The following is a 22,294-nucleotide window of genomic DNA, read 5'->3' on the forward strand; positions in this document are numbered from 1 at the left end:
GGGGGGGGGGGATCATCCTTTGCTGTGTCTGCACTTTGATCAGAAAGCACAGGTAGGCAGAATAACTTTTCATGCAGTTTTGCTCTCTTTTTCAAAATGAAGGCTCAATGCTAAGCTTTACACAAAAATAACATTGGATGGTCCTGTGTGTATTTCCCAACCTGGCTTTCCCAATTCTGATAATGCAGAATCGAATGGAAACAAGTCTTTTAATCATGGCAATAGCTCCAAAATTTCAGTTTTGGGTCACTCCTACACAGACTACCTCTAAGATAGTTCCTTCAAGATCACACAGTATCAAGAATCAAACCAGAGATGGACCACAAAATCAGTATCCAAAGACCTGAGCTTCTATTCTTTAGATAGCTTAAATTTCCATAAGAATTAACCAGCAAAACAATCAGGGGAAAAAAAATAATGTGGGCTTCAATTCAGATTCTGCTGTCTCAGTTCAGGAAAATAACAAACAAATGTACTAAAGAAATCCTTTAGGTACCAGGTAAATAGACTGGTTCCTAATTAACAGAAAATTCAAGAGTCTGCCATGGACTTTTTGCAGTACAACTTCAAATGTTCCAGGTGCATGCAGCTTTAAGTAGCTGGGTAGCCCAAATGCAAATGTGCCTAGCACTCTGCTTCTAGAGAAGCCCTGAATGACAGCAGTATGACTCTTAGTACCAGACCTATGCCTGACTTTTGGGTACTTCAAAAGAGAGCTTCATAATGCCTATAGCTTTTTTTTGACTGCCGTAGCACATGAATTTACTAAAAATTAAAAATCTGTGGTATTTTACAGTAAAAGGCAATGCAGCATAGGCAATTCAGTTTGAATAAAGTCCTCTATGAACAAAAATGTGCATTTGTCATAATATGTATTATCCTGCTATGTAGTATAAAAAGAAACAACTTTTAGAAGGCAATAAGATGAGGTAAATGACAGAAAAAATGATCTAACTGGTAACTTAAGCAATTAGAAAAGTTAATACACAGAATTAATCCCTGTAAATTATACAGCAGAAATAAACTACACAACTGAATGTTAAGTTTCCTTTCATTCAAGTAGTTCATTCCAATAAAATAATGCATTTGTAATCCTCTGTAAAACATAAGATTGTTGCAAATTGTGGCTGAATTGACTAACATTTCCCTTGTGATTAATCTCTGCATTAGCAGCCTTAAACTTCTCAAACTACTGTAAATCATAGGCTTTCAATTACCATGATGGATTGTTAATTTTGTTGCAGTGCATTTAGAGTAATTAATCAATAATGTGTTTGTTCTGGAATAAGCTTCAGCTCATGCGGAGCATCAAAACTAGCAGCTAACAGATAAGGAAGAAATCCTTAACTTGATGGCTGGCATGCCCTTCTGCATGGAAATGTAAGAAATAAAAACACAAAGATGAACCTAAAAAAGACAAATGCAATTAAGGAAATATGGTGAGTAACAGTTTCGGAGAAAAATTTTCCAGGGGATTCAGCAGAGCCTGTCTAGACCACACTTTCTGTCAAAACCAGAATTAAAATAAATCACACTGTGCAGCTAAGGAATCAATTCTTTATACAGTATAAATTATTATCCTAAATTTGATAAATGCATTTGTAGCACCAGAATTACAAAAGTTGCATACATTTTAAAGATTTTCAGTTATAGTATAATTTGATGACTCGAAGCTATGCCAAACCTTACAGTCAATTTTACTCAAGAGTTTTTTTCTTTAGTAAATATGACACTGCCTATGTTTTTATCTTTCTCCCTTCCTACTACTCACCTTCCCCTTTCAGGCCTGCCTTGATACAGTGACTGCACGTGCAGAACATTACACTTGCCTGAAACGTGAGACTTGGTATACTGGGAAAAATAAATACTTTCACATTTAGCTTATTTCCTAGTAAACATTTGCATTAAAAATAAGTACTATATACATGCTTAATAATGCTTTGCAGCTTTATGGTTTTTGATTTTGATCATATGGTTTTGATTACTTTATAACCAGCACTCAAATCTACGTTTTCAAAAATTCTATTCTGTATTTTTTCATATACATAAGCTTAGTCTATTTTACCCTTTCTGTAATGCTGAAATAATAATTTTGCCTCAGTTGCTGTAAATAAAGCAAAATGGTAAATTCTTACTTAACGACAATGAAGCATAAAAATCCAATACACAAAACGATAAAAGTATGTATTACTACATGCTTGCTCAAAATTGTGGGATGAAGAAATATAATGCTTTTTCAGCAATTTCTTTAACCTGGTCAAATATGATTTTGCCCCATACATAAATGATATTTTAATTTTACTCTGCTTTTCTCAAATCTAGCATTGAGATATCAATTTTATCTAATGCAATTAGATAATATTACCCAAACACGTTTTAAAATCAACAACTGAAGCTATAATATTACATTTTTAATAGCAACAGTTGAGAGCTGGATAATTTTTTGAAAATAGGTCACTTCTTTAGAAGTAAAGTCATTTAGAAGTCTTCCCTTGGAAGATTTTAAACTAGATAAGCCCGTGGATTCTTCTCTAAGAAACTGTTCTACATATTAAAATAAAAATACACAATTCATCTTCATTTTTTCTTTTACCAAAACAGAACAGACAGTGCTAGAAGCACTTTTTGTGTACAGTGGTACAACGTCTTCCTTACTCTGGAGTGTGGTGTAAGATGGAAGGCAAGCTTTACCTATTACATATTGAGCCACCTGAAATACACTTCCTTAACCATATTTAGCAGAAAGACGGATAAGATGTAAAGGGATATATTAGGGAGCTATTTTTAAAGATTTGCAATACTGAGTTATGGCCTCACAAAAAAAAAAAGGAGATACTTATGAATCATTCCTTTGCAAGATCTATCATTCTGAGCGATTCATGCAAGACTATTGTAATAAAGTACTCAGGAAACCTATTAAATGTCTAAACTATATATAACTTTAAAAGATTCACAAAATGAAAGAAAGGAAAAGCATCATTACATAAATGTTTTCTAAACCAAACAGTAGAGGTCACCTCTAAAAACAAACATATCCTTTAAAAATACTTTCTGAGTTTGTTAGAAAATTTATCTTTCACATCACTCTTTAGAAACTGCTGTATTTCAAACTGTCTTCAGTTTCAATCAAATATTTTCAATATTTGATTATTGCTTGAGATTGAGAAGTATATTGTTATAGGCACCCTCTGGTTTCACAATACTTTAGTTTCAAGCACACACTATAACTCCTTTCACTGAGCTCTTTTAAAAAGTGCTGTGTCTCCACGCCTTACATCAAACCTATCTGTGTCAAATATAAAATATTAAAAACCCTCCATATTTTACTACTGTTCCTCTAAAAACTCAAGTACACTTCATTTGAGTGAAAAGATATTAAAAATCCACACTTTTCTCTAATTACAGATATAGCTTCCTTACTGTCATTTGAGTACATGCCTCATTTGAGTAAATGTTTTCAATTAACTTTTCACTGTTTGACTAATTTGTAAATCTTGACTGTACCACTCACTGATCTTGTAAAAGGTAAAACTTGCAGAATTATTTAGTTCAATAAAACTTACACAGATGTATTTAAAAGAATTTATAAAATAAATTCCCTGTAAATTATTAAAAAAAAAAAAGTATATCACAAAAGGATCACAAGACTGATCTTTTTTGTGGACAAAACCACAAAACCTAAACTTTCAGTTCTAGTGCATAGCACTATACTGAAATTACAAAACATTTGTTGAGTGAAGAGCAAAGATGATGACAAAGATCACTAGTTTTCTGAGAAAGTTTTGGCTTTAATAACAGACAGTGCCAAACAAAATGGGTATCGAAAAAATACTTTGTTTTCCCTCCTAAACACTTGTGGCTTACAAGGAGCTCTACCAGCTTGCATTTAAAATAACACTCTATTTCTACTACCACAAAGGAGTCCTGCATGACAGCAGAGGCAGGAGAAAGAAGCAGTGCAGGCAGAAGGTTGCTTCTCTTAAATTTGTGACAGTGTAAGAGCAAAAAGGATTCTGAAAACTTTCTTTGACATTGCAACGCTCTGTGGATCACACCCCTACACAGCTTTGGCTGCATAGCAGAAAACCTATCTGGCAGCTAGCATCTTATTACAGTCCCTGAATTTTCTCTCATCAAAAGAAATACAGCTTTAAAAACCAAAAAATAATACTAAAAAAATTCAAATTTACTAAATACTTTACCACCATTTAGTAATCATCAAAAATAAGCCTCCACAGCACTTTAGAAGCAGTGGTCACCTAACTTGGATGCAATTGCAGCTATTTATAGGAATTATCTGAAGAAAATCAAGTTCTAAATTCATAGTGTCTTTTAAAAACTAATACAGAAAATAAAACAGAAGATTTAAGAAAATATTTTTCAGAAAATTATGAACAAAGAATTAGAACATAAGAATCTCCTTCTCTCCTCCCATGCAGGACTACTCTTCTGTTTCCACGCCTAACTATGAGGATTTTTTATGAGAGAATTTGTTGGGTTTTGGCATGTAGTATGCTTATTTTTGGCCCATATCAATTACTACTAAAATCTTTTCATGTAGTAAACAAGACATACCACTAATTTTCTACCATATTTTTTAACTGCAACTTAAATATACAGTTCTTCATGGCATTTTCTCATCTTATCCTTTATGTCCTCAACATATTTAACACTTCTAGAAAAAGCCTGAAGAAGAAAACTAATTCATTGCCTTTTGCGCAGTAAAGTACAGTACATGTTGCTCCCAGGATTCCTTCCCACAACAAAATGGTCTTCCTGTATCTTTTATTTCTTGCAAACAGTAGGGCTGAAGAAAGCCCTTTATCTTGTCATGGGCAGTTAAAAACTGTTGCCATTAGTTCTCATCTAACTGTATGAGCAATCACTGTAACATCCTGCCTCTCTTTCACAGTCTGGTACTGAGCAGGATCTACGAGTACCTAGCAGTAGCAGCTTGTCTATGTATGAGAGTCACACAGTTACTGATGAGCTCGTACAGGCACCCTGCCTCCAATTTGGAGACAAAAATATAACCTGGCACACAACCCTTGAAATTTTATCAACTTCTACAATAAATCGTATGCTGTAATTGATACTAAAATCAGCTATTCCGATACATCTGTACCTGGGACACATCCTGATTCTAAAGCTATGTATTGCTTGCATATATCATTGATTCTGACTTTTCTCATAACTCTGATTCTTTGAAATAAATTAAAAGATGCATTTTGGAATAATCCTTCCAACTAAAAACAATTATATCTGAGCTAAAGAGGAGATCTTGTCCAGAAAAATCTAGTTGAAGCATACAGAACCTAAATACAACACTATTTTTTATCTGAACATATAAGATCATTTTAATGAAAGCTCAGTAGATTCAATTAAAATCCACTTTCTGGTTGCTAAGCTCCATTATTATTCTTTCAAGAATTGTGAGCAGTTTCTACAGCTTCGCAACGAGGCCACAATGCCAGCTATAAAGTCAAAATCATCAGAAGTTGTGGTCAACGGTAGCTATTCAATGGCAGCTATTCTACACTTTAATTAGATTTCTGCACCTACTAAAAAACCATTCAACAGAATTTTTTTTCCCACTTCTGTTTCAGATAAAAACATGATTATCAAACCCTTTCATGATCTGCATTAATGGAGGTAGCATTAATACAGTTTTAAAAACATAAATTCCTCATAATCCACATTTCAGCTCATAAAATAGTTAATGATGCTAATTTAATTACTTTTAGGATGCTCCTCTAGCTTTAATATCATTAAATTGCTGGTTTGTTTATCTTTCTGACCTGCTCTAAAACACTGATTGACAATTCACCCTGACATGAGAAAATTAATTCTCTTGTGTTGGAAAAACAGATTATCTTGGTTATTTACATCTTAATCCACAGTGTAAATGTGTTTGGCAGGTCAATAAGTAAATCAATGTTTCTGATGTAATATTTCCCTAAATAAGTTTTTGTTTGTTTTCTTTTAAAAAGCATATTTTCCTTGTTATAATCATGATGACAAAGTGATGAAGATGAAACTTTAATTCCTCATAAGGTCAGAGTATCAAACCTACCTGACTAGATTTTCATTGTCTCCAGTCCCTTTGCAGGTAGCACATTCAGTCCTTAAATCCTCTGACTTGGGCTTCTTTTGTAGAACAGACTGTCGTTGTCTTCTTTCTCTGGGAATCCGCTCCTGTCACAGCAGAAAGCAAAAGAAAGGAATGGGGGGGAAAGGAGGAAAGGAAAGCAAATATTTTCAATTATAGCACTGAAAGTAACACTTCAGCCCAAAGTTTAATTTTTTTGTGAAACTGTTAAAAAAAAACCAAAAACAAAAACAAAACACTATATATCCAACCTCAGGTTTTTCTTCTTCAGGCACAAAGCTTCGTTTTCGTCCTCTAGTTCTCTAGAAGAAAATATATTTAAAATTCAATATTAGGTAACAGAATGTTTTTCCTATTTATCTATTATTCATAACAACAACAAAAACATATCGCAGGAAATAATTCAAAGCATTAACTACAGAACCACTGCAAGACAACTATAATAACCAATGTTAGAACAACAGCTTCAGATTCTGCATGTAAGTCTACAGAACTAGCCAAAAAGTAAATATAAATACGTTTGTTGACCTGAGCATGTGGAGTCTTATTCTAAAAAAGACTGCTGCCAGAATTACAAATCTCTTACAGACTTTGCATAAACTTCCCAATACTAAAATGCATAATTTGAAAATTGATATGAACAGTATATTACAGTAAATTCCTTGAGCACTTAGAAGTGCTCTATCTGTAAGACAAAAAATATCAAAATTAAAAAACTTCATCAAAACAGAAATACAAAATAATTCCTACAGCTTTTGAGGAGTAAGCAAGAATTAAAGCTTTCAAACTGAAGCTTAATATAATGGGTATGTGGCAGATGCTCATAAAGCTGTAGCATATACCAACATATGACTGGTACACAACAGATGGAATGGGTAATACAAAAAGTGGCAATTATTTCAGTATTGCAGTTGGCCAAAAAATCTAAATACCAACAGTGTGGAGGAAAACACCATAGGTTTACAAGCAGCTCCAAGTAACTACACGCAACTCACACAAATCCAGTTTCAAGTCACTGTGTTTTTATCTTTGAAATAGCAGCATTGTAACCTGTATACGTTAAATAACTGCCACAAGCTGACAATATCACACTCTCTCCTCCTTGTTTAACAAGAAAAGAAAATTAGAAGGGACACGGAAGGAAATGAAAAACATCAGAGACTATTCCACTAACCCACAATGTCTGATTACATTGACACTAATAAAACAAACAAACAAACTTTAAAATGCTTGTTTTTCAGGGAGGAAATCATCACCTTCGGAAATCATTTGTCATATGATAAAAAAATCACTTCCTACTTTATGATTTCTTAAAACTTTTTTTGAAGCAGCTAGTGTTCATCTCAGAAAAAGTAAAAGCCAGCTGATCAAAAAAATCTTAAGCCAGTTTAGAATCACAAACAGCCATAAATCCAATTCCGAACAAGCTAGTAATATCATGTTTGTCCTGTCTGGGGTCCTCCTTGAAACAGATTTATACTAGTTTCAAATTAATGTTCACTATTTTAAGCTGTTTTACACATTTAAATATAGTTATACTGTAAATAAACCTGCCACTTCAACACATCTATACTTTTCTACCTATGCAGATTTTGATCTGCGCATGTTAATAACATACTGTTTGGAAAGGTTTTTTTGGTTTTAGGCAAGAGTTAACTCTGTAGTAGAACGGAATGTAGTAGAATGGAAAACACTAGTCTATTTTGTGCCTCTCTAGAATACTTTAATTACCATTGAGAATTCTCTTTCACATTTCCCTAAAGACAATTTATAAAAAATTGTAAAACCTGATCTATTTAATACATACCAATATTTACCATGCATTTAATAATACAGTCATAACTGAGGTGTTCTACCTTCCACGAGCCACACAGTAGATACCTGTGTCCAAATCTGGAAGAATCGATTTATTACAGGTAACTGAATTTATCAGTGTAGTATTAGAAGTATTAATGTAACATGGGCTACATGTCAACTGCATGTTACACAACTCAAGGTCACTGTAAATTAAAACTAGACAAAAAAAAGGTTTGATCAGACATCAGCACATTGCTGCCAATTTTACTGCTTTCAACCTCTGGCATTAGTCCTAAGAACACTTACAAACTTTGACAATTTTAAGCCATGTAGGCTCTGCTGAACGCAGCTGTGTAAAGATTAAAAAGAAGTAGGTATAAAGGTGCATGCCAATATATGCAGTGTTATGGTCCTCATTCTCCATGTTTAAGCAGCAAGAGACAATAATGCATGCTTTGTACAGTCAGAATAATGCCATCTTGAAAACTGATAGATAATTTGGAAATATAGGTAATAATGAAATTATTTTTTATCCTAAGTGGAAAAGATTACAAGTTAATAACTACATTTTAAGAAGTGATGAATCATATTTAAACTTCAGCAAAATGGAAATACAAGATTTATAAATAATTTAGTCACCTTTGTCAAGAAAATGTTGTTTTTTATCTGTCTGCTATATAATGTGTGATGTATATGACAAGGAATGTCACATTAAATTATAATCGCATTATGCTTCCATTAGATTTCTAAACCTTAAAACATACTTGAAGCTGTTTGATAATCACTAGAAAACAAACATTAAAATCAACACCTTTGACATACACATATGTAGGATATTTTACATGCTTTTAAAGTTACAGAATTTTACATTAATGTTTTGCCAAGCTGATTTCCACACTTAAACATATTTGCAATGCTAACTTCTGCTCAGAATCATTATACTATTTCCAGTATTCACAATGGAAAATAACATCAAATTCACAACTGAAAATTGAATATTCTGTGATTTTCAACAATGGCCTTCCAGTAATTAGGCATTTGTAATTTTACATATGTTTTCACTAAAGTTACCTTACAGGTTCACAGAAAAGAATCAGATAAACCTGGATTACTTTGTCCAGTGTTTTTCATTGCTATTTGCCTCAAAGTACTGTATTTGCATTTAAAATGCTTTGAATAATTTCTGTCATTAGTGGGCTCAGAATCAGAACATCAGAGATTATAAAGATCAAATATTAGAGCTGCACGTACTTGCTATAAACAATTCAAAATTTAAGATTTCTTGTAAAAGAAAAGCTTAAAGGAACAGTGTTATTATATATGTCCAATGGTAAATACTACAACTGAGATAAACTTGTTCATATTCAGAACTTACTTGGAATCAGAGACATTAATCCAGTATCAGATTCATATAAAGTCAGTGATTTTTTTAATCAAAACATTTGGCAATTCAATACTATAGAGATACCTTCAATTCAGGACTTCCCTATATCATAAAATGGAGCAAGCCAGTTTTGTGAAATTTGTTCCTGCATTTCCAAAGTGCTTAAACAATAAGTCAGGAAAACAAAAATCCATGTTATCAGCACCCAAGCAAAATTCCCATTAATGCCTGTGCTATCCCAGCAGGTTTTTTGTTATACTCCAAAGGTAGATATGCTCTAAAATATCTACCATCTGGAATGGACAACTCAGTCCAGAACAAAACACAGCTAGATCAGGATTAGACAGATGCAACCCATACATGGCAACTGCCACAAGATGACACTTTAGGACAGGAATAAAAAAAAGTACTGAACAATGGAATGTGGTTCAAAATAAATCTGAACAGAAATGAAAGCGAAAAATAAAATGTCTTATTTCATTAGCAATACATCCCAAAATAATCTGAGCAGACCAAGAAAGATCAATGAATTAAAATTAAGATGCAAGCATAAAATGGAAGTATTTTATTTATTTATTTAAACAAGAAAAAAAAACAATTAAAAAGTTAAAAATAATAAAAGATTAAAATAGATTAAATTCTTCCTCTGAGTCATTTTTAGCATAACATTTTGAAGGGAAAAACCCCACCGCTATATGTCAGCAAACCAGCTTCCAATTAAACTCTTTAAAATCCCATAAGATGTTGTTCCTCAGGTAAAGAGACTGAGCCATTTGATTCAATGAAATCATCAAGGTGAAAGCAAGCCATCTTTTCCAAGAATATCTTACTAAGGTTTAGCCTTCATATCAATCTTAATGCCCTCCCTCAGAAAAGAGTAATGCTCTGGGTAAATGAAACCTAAAGATTAACAACGCCCCTTTTGGTCTTTTACTTCAAAGCTTATCATCTGTGGAAGTTGGAGAACCATCCCACAGTATTAAAGCATACACCATTCTTCTGAGTTATTTCATTAACTTCTGACTTCACATTCAAAATTTGGACCCCCCCCCCAGCCTCTTGCCTCTCCCAACATTTTAAAAATTCACACAAAATATTACAAGACTACCTACAGAGAAGCAGTGACGGACACAACATGCAAACAGCTATCAAACCTGAAAAGAAAGAGAAGTAGAAAAAGCCCCAACAGTTGTTTCCCCTGTCTAATCTAATTTGTAATGATCTAAGCTGACAGTTACTAAAATATTCCATAAAATATATAGTATTTTATAATATATAATGTAAGTAATAAAACACAGTTAAGAAAGAATGTTAGAGAATGCCTCTAAAAATTAAAAAAAAAAAAAAAAAAAAAGGAGAACTAGGGCATACACTTTCACAGCCATAGGAAAGATAAATAAAAAATGGGTTTCTTTCAGCCTTCGTGTTTTGTGTCACAAAAGTATCCATCTGTGCTGTGCAGCATTCTACTGTTATGGTGTGGAAGCTTGTGTACCAGCTTAGGGAATTAAAAGAATCGAGACATAAATGGCTGCAAAACAGAATACTGACGTAAGAAATGAATAATGAACGATGAAGCAATAAATGATACAACGTGATGTGGATCAAATGCATGAGTGATTTGGGGTGACATTTTTAGAAGATAAACGGACAAGAAATCAGCAGAGGTGTGGGGATAAGGTGATTCCAACCCATGGAAGTAGTGTGCTCAAGACACTTTAAAAAAATCAGTTAAAAAAACCCGTCGAAATGGAATGAAAAATATTGAGGGAAAATGTGATCAACAATGGGATCAAATTGTCAACCCAAAAGTGAGCAAAGAAGAAAAACTGCAGTGGGAGTCTCCACTCTAGACTTGGAAATAAGCAACTCAGTAACAAACGGACAACAATATGAAACACACATAAAATGAAAAAGATTAGATAATGCATTGACTGTAAGATTTTCAATATTCTCAAAAAAATTAATTCCATATACGAGACACATGGAAGACATCTGTAGGGGACAAATAAAGCCTAGGATGAATTCTACACTCTTTGAAAGGAAATAGACTGTTTGCAAAACAGCAAAGGGAACAAAGCAGCAAAGCCAAGCCACATAGGAAACAGTCTGTTTGCCATCACTTCCAGATGCAACTAGTTGATATGTTAGTTTCCAAGTATGAAAGCAGAACAGTGAACATGACAAAATGGGTGCCCACATAAGCCAAAACCACCATGGCTGTCACCAAACCACATTGTTATGCCTCTGGAAGACACGTGCTTTAAACCAGTTCATCCAAAGACAGCAATAGAAGACAGAACATTCTTTTGGAGCAGTTTTGCTTTGTCAGCTGGAAGAAAAGGAAAACCAACACAACCCAGAACTCATCAACTAACTGAAAGGGGAGAGGCAATTCTCAAGAGTCACAAGTATATGCTCCTGTTAAATATTGAGCATTTACTAAAGTGCTCCTGGAGGATAAAAATTTATACTGTCATCTATTTAATTTCTTCTTCTACATGAGAAGATATACAGGAGTTATCAGTATTGCAAAGAAATGGAAAAGAATATGAAATACTGAAAGCATCTGTTGTCAGTGGCAATGGTTCAAGTCCACTCCACATAAAGTGAACAAACATGGCTCTGGATTTGATCAGCTCAGTCACTGTTTTTCAGAAAATCAATGGGGATTTCTGCATGGCAATTTCAAAAAGTTATTTGAGAAAGCGAATTTAAACCCAAGAGGGGTTAGAGCACAATGGTATTTAACAGAACTTAACAGATTCCCAGTCATTTGAAAAAGCCATATTAATTCTGTCAACTATTTCAAACATCACAGTAGAAAGCACTGCTCCCAGTTTCTCCTTTGCTTAATATGTTAACCGGTTAGAATTTCTTTTAATTGTTTGCACATGCACACAAAGGCAGCAAAGAGGCCCAGCACACCCTGCTGATGCTGTTGTATCTGTGTAAATTCAGGGGTTTCACTACATTAGCGTGTACTGCTTCTGCTAATAAACAGGAAAGATGATCCTCATTATGCTGGTGTTTCTATACCTCTTGGATGCCAGTGAAACAATCCTGTCATATACATAGGGCTTTTCTTTTTGGCACTGAGTTTCTGATACTGCTAATAGTGCTGGCACCTTGAAGTAAGTATTGCTCTTCTTTGTAAACGTGAGCACAGGAAATTCAGTCAGTACTCCAAGTGCTCCTGAAGTTTGGGGGCACATGGTATCATTAGGAATATCATGCTATCATGCATTTTCGTTTGAGAATTTCATATAAATAATTCAAAACTAGTCACAGATTTCACATTAAAAGATTGATTAAATTACTAATGACACACCTGACAGAACTATTGGTACTATGATGATTTCTTTATTGCGTAAAAAGTCTGTAGATGTTGTTTTGTGTTGTAATTATCAGAGGGCCAAACGCGAAGAACTTAAGATGCTTTGATTTTTGTGGATCTGTACATATCACATTTCTTCTCTGAAATAGCACATATTTGATTTTTGTCTCCCTGACTGACCTGTAGCTACGGTGACTGCTCTACAAAGACATGTAGCTACATGAACTAAACAGCAAAGAGGCCCAGTTTAAGATTACAACCATGTTTTAATTCCGTCTCCCATCTAAATTCTTCAGGCATTTTAATTTTTATCTTATGTCACCTTATAGCTGACACACTAATATTAATGATATACTTCCACAGTTTAACCTTTTATCAAACTATCGTTCATTGATACATATCACATATCAAAAACTTTCTAACCCTAACCCTCTCACTCATGCAGCCTTTAACATATACTTGTTAATGAGAATCTGAAGACAAAAAAAATAAAAGAAATCAGTAAATATTAGGATGCTATGGAATCATTCCAAACAAAGAAGTCATGGCAAGGAGTCATTTCATTACTACAGAACAGAAGACAACTCTGATAAGAAACATAAGCAGAGCATAACACTCTCAGAAAACAGAATTGGGAAAAATTCCACTACTACCAAAAAAATAACCTAATGAAATCACTGCACCAACTATCAAGAGCATGCATAAAGCAAACTATAGATTTTCAAAAGCCTGAGGAAAAAAAAAACCACCACACAGGTTGAAACTGCACAGATAATGTGATCTCTCTCCTGTTAAACACAAACCATGACCATTTTGCTAAGATAGCAATTTTTAATCCATGATGTCACCCAATCCTTGTTAAGAGTTCAATGTTATAAACACCCTTTTCCAATGAAAATGTTATAAATCAGGCCAGTTGCAGAAAAATCCCTTTGACTTCTTTTGCTTTGTTAAAAGGCAGAAAAAAAAATTCTATTAATGGCCCCACGCAGGCATAAAATTATTTTCAGTAAAGGCAAGGAGAGCTATATAGACACCAGATGGCACACTCGCTCAATACAGATCAAAGTGAATGCCCCAAATAGTACGTATCACTACTTTTCCTAATATATCTCTGAAATAATTATTAATTTTCCAGAAAGCTGGCAATAATAAAAAGGGAACTGCCAGACAAAAAGAAAGAGCAGTACATCAAAATATGATTATAAAGAGAAACAAGTTGACCATGAAGCTTAATTACACAGAATTACAATTTTACCTTATTTTTATTTAGTTTCCATTCTCTTGAGAACTTTTATTTTCTAGAAAAGCAAAAATTTTGCAACATTCCTGTTATCAAGCTATATAGTACCACTGAATCTGGCAATTATCTTGAAACTACTGCTTCTAAGACTGAAATGTATAAAAGAATTTGAGAACTAGCAGGATTGCTTTCTATCCTTTTTAACACTAATTTCCTACAAAGCACGTTTGGAGAACAGAAACAGAAGTGGGAGGGTGAAAAGGCCAGAAAAAGTCAGTTTGCAGATGTTGCTAAAACAAGTGATTCCCTTCTGGAAAAACAAACTTAATGCACTTACTTGCAGAAGTGATACATATGCTAGTTACCTTTACTTACAGAGATATCGATATTTACACCATTGGAATACCACTTGGAATATGCCCATCTCTTCATGCCTTTGCTACATCGAAAAGAAGTCATCTTTCATCTATGGGGTTTTCTCCCCTGCTCTCTTCAACTAACCAACCAACCAAGACAAACCCTATACTATCATGTATCCATCTATCTGGGAAGCTGATTGATCTAGTTTTTATGTTTGTATTGACATGTCATAGACTCAGTTGAGTTTTTACATTCAGTGATGAAGAAAAAAAAATACTTTACAATGTTCTTTATAATGAAAACCTTAAGTTTCAGAAAGCTGAATAGCTCCTGATTATTTTTTTCCAGAGCATTAATGTTCAGTTGACAGCAATTTCTCTTAAGTTGAATATGTCAAAAACACTACTGTTAGATAGTTGCTTTAAAAGGTCTTCCAGGTACTTATTTAGAAGTGATATTTAAATGGGTTGACCAATCATTGTCAATGTTAATTAAAATGATGACTGATAAGTATAAGTGTTTTAAAATTATTTGCTGTTTTTATGAAGCACTGATACTTACACTCAAATTGGAATTAATGTTCTGTTTTCCTCCTGTAGCCATCTTTTATTCAAAACTTGTATCTATGACATCACATAATTAAGTTACACAATAGATATTTGGAAACCACTTCGGCGGAAATGCTTCAGTTAAATACAAGACAACAATCCTGTTTATCTTTTAATATACTTGGTAAGAAAAAAAATAATCACTCCTCTGCTATCTTTTCCTATTTGAAACAAAAGCAAGAAATAACATTCTATTCCAAATAACAGTATTTATTTGTAAAACAAAAGCAGTATACACAACTCCCTGTGCTAAAAACAGTTTGTAGGTGCTTTGTCAGTATTTTTTTTTATTATTGTTATCATTTTTTAAAACTAATCTACTTAGACTACAGCCCCTCAGGCACAGATTTGTTTTCTTCCATGTTCCGAGGAACAAAGAGCATAGCGTTGGCTAATAATTCTTTCCTCAAAACACAGACTTTTTACTGCTAAACAGAAAAAATCACTGTCTGTTCATTTGGATTTTATACAATGTAATTATAGAAAAAAAGCTATCAGATTTTCAGGGTTTAGATAACGAAAATAAGTTTGGTATCAGAAGATCAGAAGGTTTTATTTAAATCCGTCAACAAGCTATTCAGTTCCCAAAATGTCTTTACAAAAAGTTTTTTTCACCTTTATAACAGTGGGTAGATACTTCCTTTTAAATAAAAAAGAACCAAAAATGGAATTTCCACACAAAAAAAACCCCATACCACCCTCTAATATGCTCATTAAGAGTACCAGGATCTGACAGCATTTGTTGGAGGATGGAATATTCAACAACACAAACAATACTTAACCTCAAAGGATACACTAGAATTACAGGAAAAAGCATCCCCTACCACCTCTTACAGCACACAGCTAGCCCCAGCTGTGCAATATTGCTTTAGAAGATGTGCACGTACGCGAGATTTCTTACAGAAACTCCGTTACACTTCCTGATGATAGCACATACAGTAGGTAGAGCACACTTCATGAAATTTTGAAGAAATTCACTGAAATGTACTTAAGAAGATTTTTTTCAAGGGACAGGAGAAGAACATTTATTTTGCAAAAATATGACACCAGACTAACAAAATTATTTTAGCAATGTCATCTTAGATAAACAATAACATGCGTGTTCTTTTTTATTCGAGGATAGCAAATGAAGTTGGCAATTTGTTAAAAGCTGTTTTTTGTAAATAGGGATCATCTCATAAAGGCTCTGAGAAACTGAACATATGTAGTTGAGTAGATGAAAAGCATTAATCTCAACTTACTGCTGTAAAGCACTATCCTTATCTCTTTGAAGATTTTTTCCAAATAAACAAACTACTGTACACTTTCAACCTTTATAATAAAAATACCTAATATGAAGAAATTGTAGTTCTGAAAGCAAATGTTAAAAAACATCTTTAGATTTTTAACAAATATAAAAAAATACTTATAGACACCTGGTTTATGCAGATTAGCTATTGATATCTATTAGCTATTAGTTAATCATTAGCTGTTAATTTCTCTGAAATTAACTAGCAGCAGAAATGATTTGTGAAGCTTATACAAGTATGAGATTGGAATTGTAAAGATTACAGATTTTAAACAAAGCTAGTTTAAAGAGTTATACACTGAAATTCAGAAAATTGTTTAAAAGATCATTATGCATGGCTTGAAATGTATAAGCATAAACAATGAATTAAATTCTGTCCACAAATACAGCCCTCATAGAACAGATTAAAGTATAAAGGCCTGATACCTACTTACGTTCATTTCTAATTTGTACAGACCCTGACTAAGAGCAGAATTCTGATATGTTTACATTTACCCTTGTGCATTTAGGTATATTCTCTTACATGGTCTTTCTCAGGAAGTTTAAAATCAGAAAGATCTTCTTGTAAACTTTAGTTAGATTTTAACGTACAATATAATAGGTGCTCTCTCCAAAACAACGCAGTCCAAATGGCTGTACTTTCTCTCTGTCCTCCCATCTTCTTTGAAACAGCTGCTCTTCTTGGTATAAACACCCTCCAAAATATTTGAAAGCTAAGAGATGGAAATACTAGCGAGCACTCACAGGGTTGTTTTAAAAAGCTTATACAGCATTAGAATGCAAAATACTGCCCTGACACACAATTAACGTAGAGAACTGTACAACGGAGAAGAACTGTCCTGACTCTGAATAACCTGCTTCAGTCCTACTTCTCTCACACACTTCCAAATTATAGAAGAAAACTGAGTCTCCGATACCACGCAGAAGCTGTGAACACTAGTGTACTCCAGCTGCCACAGGTCCCTGGCCATCACTGTTCTGATGTAAGAGTAGATTGAATTAAGATTTGAACAATGTAGTCCCTAGGAGAAAACCTGAGTTTTCATTAAACAGTCTCACCTTCCACTCAAAGAGTTGGAAAATTAATATTCTTTACAGCTCTTCCCAGCCAGTAATTAGTTATGAGTCAAGCTTTTTGCACAAGCAGACTGAAGATATGAAGAAAAGGCACCTCATTCAAAATAATGCAGAGCATCCCACTCTAAATCTCTGCTAAGAGTATCCTGACACAGTTGTAAGGCTAAATACTTAAGACACTTAAGATGAGAAAAACCTGAAAAGAACTATTATGTTCATAAAGGAAAAGAAGGAGTAGAAATAGCACAGGTTGCAGGAGTTAAAATTAGATGTCCTTATTATTTCTTGCAATAATGCAAAACAAAAGGAAATTGTAAGGTTACACTGGAACTGGAATCTCCCTCCCCACACTATTTTCTTTAAAAAACAATTTATCCCTGGAAAAGAAAATCCACAACATCGGTGAATTCAGGTGCTTTGAAGGATAACAAAAAGAAATTTAAAAAAAACAAACTGCAGCACTTAAGTACACATCCATAATTAGATTGGATGAGAAACAACAGTAAAATTACGAATACTTCTAAAAGGGTGTTTTACTCTTCATAGTACACCCCGAGCAGACAGAAATTAGAGAAAAAAATTATTATGAAGAAGGAAAAAAACAATTTTTCAAGAAAGGGGGTATCCATTATCATCTCTGAAATCAGTGTGATAAATAGGAGCTGCAGGATAAGCTGATCGCAAAATATCAATTCTGAATGTACAATTTAACATGAAATATGTTTTTTTCATATATTTAGCATATAGGCTTAGTTACTCATACGCATTTGTACAAAATGTCTTACAGATACCAGCTATTGTTGTCAGTAACACCTAATGCAACTTGATCAAAATGAAATATTAGGGCTTACCCACAATTTCTGTCAACAAAGTAATGAAGAGTTAACTATGATAAACCGCTACAATGAAATCCAAACACGTAAGATGCGTTCTGTTCTCTTAGGTATGTGGCAAAAAAACCCTTCTTTCAATTATATCAATTCAAGATAAATTTATGCAAAACAAATGGAAATTCCCTTACGAGCAACAGATACACAATTCAACAGTCTTATAACTGCACTTGTTGATTTTAACTGTAAGCAAGGCTGATTACACACTGTTAGCTAAGCAGGCTTGCCAATTCCTTCCAAAAGAAAACGAGATTGAATAAAACATGCCTAGAGATACAAAGTACACTGAGAAGTGAGGACTGTGAAGTAAGTATATTTTCCAATTGTTGATTTTTTTCTTCTTTATTTTAAACTATTTTAAAGGATTTGAGCCGTGACGACACAAAGGACAGAACAAGTATCTGGTCATCATCGTCGAAATGCACCACATAGGTGTTCTCTGTGTAGTCAGACTCAACTTCTCATATGAAATTGTTCAAAGGTCAGGTTTTTTTCCCCTCAAATATAGTCACAGACCTAATGAATTAAAAAGTACTCTCTTCCTAAAAAAAAAAACAAAACAAAACAAACAAGCAAGAAAAACTAACACCGACTTTCCTGGGTTCACAGCAAAGCTGAGTAGGAAACCCATACTGCCAGGAAGTATCTATTAAGTCTTCAGAGGTGTGTTATCTTCATTTTGCACTGAAGATACAGCCTAAGTGTACCAAGATGAAAAAGTTGAAATGAAGGAATTCAGCCTAGTTCAGAGAAAGAAATCCAGCAGGTGTCAAGGGTGTGAACCTTCTCTTCCATAGTTAAGTAGAAGACAGTAGGAAATAAAAAAACCAAACCAACAACCTGTCAGCTCTGGGAAAGCTAGAAGAATGGAGATAACTTTGATAGAGGAGCACTGTCCACAGGGCAGGAAAGATGTTATCTTGCAAATCTGTATGTTGTAGAAAAGTAGAGAACTAGAGAGAACAGAAAGACAGCCTGAAAATTCAAGCAGAGGAACAAAGTCTTCCTTAGACTGGTAGCAGTAATTTTTCCACAGTGCAATGCTGTACGATGCCAACATACTAGTCCACTCACAGTAAATTTAATCTCTGTATTACATACCACAACGTGTGTAGATATACTCTCTAACACGTGAGGTGCCAAATCACCAATGTAGCATCAGTATAGCACAGCACAGTGTCACAGCGTGACAGCAACACTTCAGAGCAATCAGACTTCTCTCCATTTAGCACTGAAGAAGTTTGGTAGTTATTTACATGGGCCTTAGAACAAACCAATCTTGTCTTCCTATGGATTTCTGTACCATGCCTTATATCACTCTTTTGTCTATTACTACTATGAATGTCTCTCCTGCAATACTTCTAGTTCTCTTTAGTCCCATAATCATGAATCCCCACCCTCTAATACCACTACATTAGGTATAAAAAGAGGCAAGGGAGAGAAAGGAGAGAAAGAAGAAAAAGAGAAGAGGACATGCAAAGGGTTCAGTAAGCAGGAACACCAGATACATCTTCTTTCTGTGTCAACAATAGCATGACGACAGTCAGTTCAACCTACCCAGACAGCTGTAAGAACCTATGTGTTCTTACAACACAGGGAAGAAGGGAACTTTCCCTCAAGGAGAAAAAGAAAGAAAAAAAGTTTCTCCCCTACAGAGAGGTTCTCAATTATTCACAAAATTTAATTTTGGATTACTCACACTCCTAATAGCAAGAGCTAAATTAATCAGTTTGGCTTGAGTCATTCTAAGTTCTTCCTAGTTATAGACAAGGAAAAGGAAGCCGTTAGGTAAATCAAAGCTGTGGCCCAAACAGTCCAAATATACTGAAATGTAATCAAAGCAAACATTTAAGGTTAAGTCAGGAAAATACTTGCTTAATCCTATCAGTTAGTTAAACCTATCAGAAGAGTTAAGTACGGTATCTGCTGGTACAAGCATAAAAAGTCTGGAAAGCTCTGTGAAGAAAATAAAGTTGTGCTGCATGAGAGATGAAGTATGTCCAACCCTAACGTGAGAGGGTTTTAGTATTTCCTAATACAAAGAAGTGTATTGGAACATGAACCACCACTTTATATATAATTACTACTCGTGCCCAAAGTGTCATGGGTACACTACTCATTCCCTAAACTGGACCTAAAAGCCCTTTGATACTTTTATATGCATTTTACAGGTAATGTGACACATCACACATGAAAAACCTTGTTTTATGAGCTAGTAGGAGAGCAAAATGTTCTACTTTCAAATGAAAGAAAGATGCTAAATATTTTATCAGTACAGGCAGCAAGAGCTTTTGCTTCTCTTCTCTAAAAACTATCTACCAGGAAAGTTTGAGAAAACATACAGTGACTAGTAAGACTAGGAAGCTAAACAAACTGAAATAACAGGATCTTGTGATAGTCACAAAATGTGCACTCAGTCAGTAGGTTGCCCGTACATATGGAAATGACTGATTACTTTACAGCTGTAATTGGCAATTTGATATATTTAAATCTTGGAATACAAGAACGAAGTGGCTTATTACTAAGGTGAAGAACAGATGTAAAGGCTAAGTTTAAGTGCAAACTGAATTTTCCCTTTTCCTGCAATTAACAGAGGACTTTGTGACCCAGGTAAAAGTAAAAGCCTGTACAGCTCTTCAGTTCAGTACTGTCTTTCCCAGCTTTTTACTTCAGCAAAACTATGTATTTAACACAAGTAAGAAAGCATTAAACAGAAGAAAGGGAATTTATAAAATAGAACATCAATTAAATTGAAATCCCACAATTCAAAATGTCCAAAATTTAAGTAATCTTAAAGTTATTATGAATATGAGCTGCATAACAACAACTCAACCATCATTTACCGTGTTTCTTATTGGAATTTTCTTCGGTTCTGGTGGCACATCCTGAGGAACAAATTTCACTGGTTCCTTAATCTGCCTCCTTGATCTTTTGGTCCCATCTGGTAAGGTTTCCATGGCGATATCAGCCTCCATGTCACTGCTACCTGCCTGGTCACACTCTGAGCATTGCCTGCAAAGTGGAAGATTTTCTATTTAAAACTGCAGTCACAAAAGCAGAAAAAGAAACCTATTGAAGTGTTTGGGTTTAAAATAAATTAAAAAGTCAAGAAACCCAATGGACAGCTAAAAAAGTCCCTCGAATGTATGATATTTTAAGCAACTAACCAAAAAATGAGCAAGACGTTCTTATAGCTGTTTTTTTTTCTGACAGTATTTAAACTCTGAAAACCAAGACTTCGAAAGTAGGATTTAATCTTCAAGAAAGATGCACCCTACTTCACCATTTGCACCTGTCATGGTTTAACCCCAGCCAACTCTCCAATGAAGTAACAGGAGAAAGAAGCTTTAGATATAACAGCAAATTTTGTGTGTCTGCTTAGGTAAAGGTTACTTTGTGTTCTTTACTTTTATATGATGTATTGTCTTCAAGCTGCCCAACTCAAAACTCTAAGGAGATTTTCTGTTTGGTAAGCATCAGAGAGCACAGCCCTCCATAATACTGCAGCATCAGTCATGTCATTAATTTATGTAATGGAAAGCACAACTGAAAGTACTTACTATGATCTGCTTATGCAGATGTAAGCAATAGCTATGAAAGTGTTCAAAAACACTGTGATGAGCAATTCCTACAAAAAGTTTATTTTCCCAATTATTGTGGTAAAAATATGTACTATGTATAAATTTAAAAATAAGCATTCTACAACTACAGAGCTGCATTAAAAAAATTGAAGTTTTTATAAGACAAAAAAATAGCAGTATGATTTTACAGCAATATTTGGAGTTGGGAACCAAGTCTCTTGGATCTACCACCCTGCACCTACGATTTAAATCATTCCTGTTCTTTCGCTCTGCACTATTAAAAGGGAAACACACTGTTTTTCTGCTACATAAGTTCAGACAGTTACAAAGAAAATAGCTATGCAGATTAGTAAAGTACTTCAGTTTCATTAGGGCCCTATTTAACTACAAATAAAGAAAGTATATTAACTTTGATGTTAGTGAGGAAGACAAGAAACATCTCCGCCAACAGATGAGGTACTGCATGCAAGTTCCTGAAATTCCATTTTTATGACCGAGCTTGCTCTGAAACAGGTGGTCCCAGTGTCAGAGTAATCAAAATTAGAAAAAAGCTGGATCTACAACAAGAAAGCTGCAAAATCATAGTATGATGGAGGGCATGGGGTGTGTGAATCACAGAA

General features: G+C 34.2%; 1 protein-coding gene across 1 annotated transcript in view; it reads right to left on the reverse strand.

The window, feature by feature from the left end:
- Window positions 1–22,294, reverse strand: part of PHF14 (PHD finger protein 14) — a 168,581-nt gene that overhangs the window by 89,375 nt on the left and 56,912 nt on the right. The window contains exons 14-16 of the mRNA XM_052801334.1: window positions 20,937–21,105; window positions 6,361–6,411; window positions 6,074–6,195 (exon numbers count right to left, since the gene is read on the reverse strand). Of these exons, the coding sequence (XP_052657294.1) occupies window positions 6,074–6,195; window positions 6,361–6,411; window positions 20,937–21,105 (342 nt within the window). The remainder of the gene's footprint in view (window positions 1–6,073; window positions 6,196–6,360; window positions 6,412–20,936; window positions 21,106–22,294) is intronic.

The sequence above is a fragment of the Harpia harpyja genome, chromosome 1, assembly GCF_026419915.1.
Source record: "Harpia harpyja isolate bHarHar1 chromosome 1, bHarHar1 primary haplotype, whole genome shotgun sequence".
Lineage (NCBI taxonomy): Eukaryota > Metazoa > Chordata > Aves > Accipitriformes > Accipitridae > Harpia > Harpia harpyja.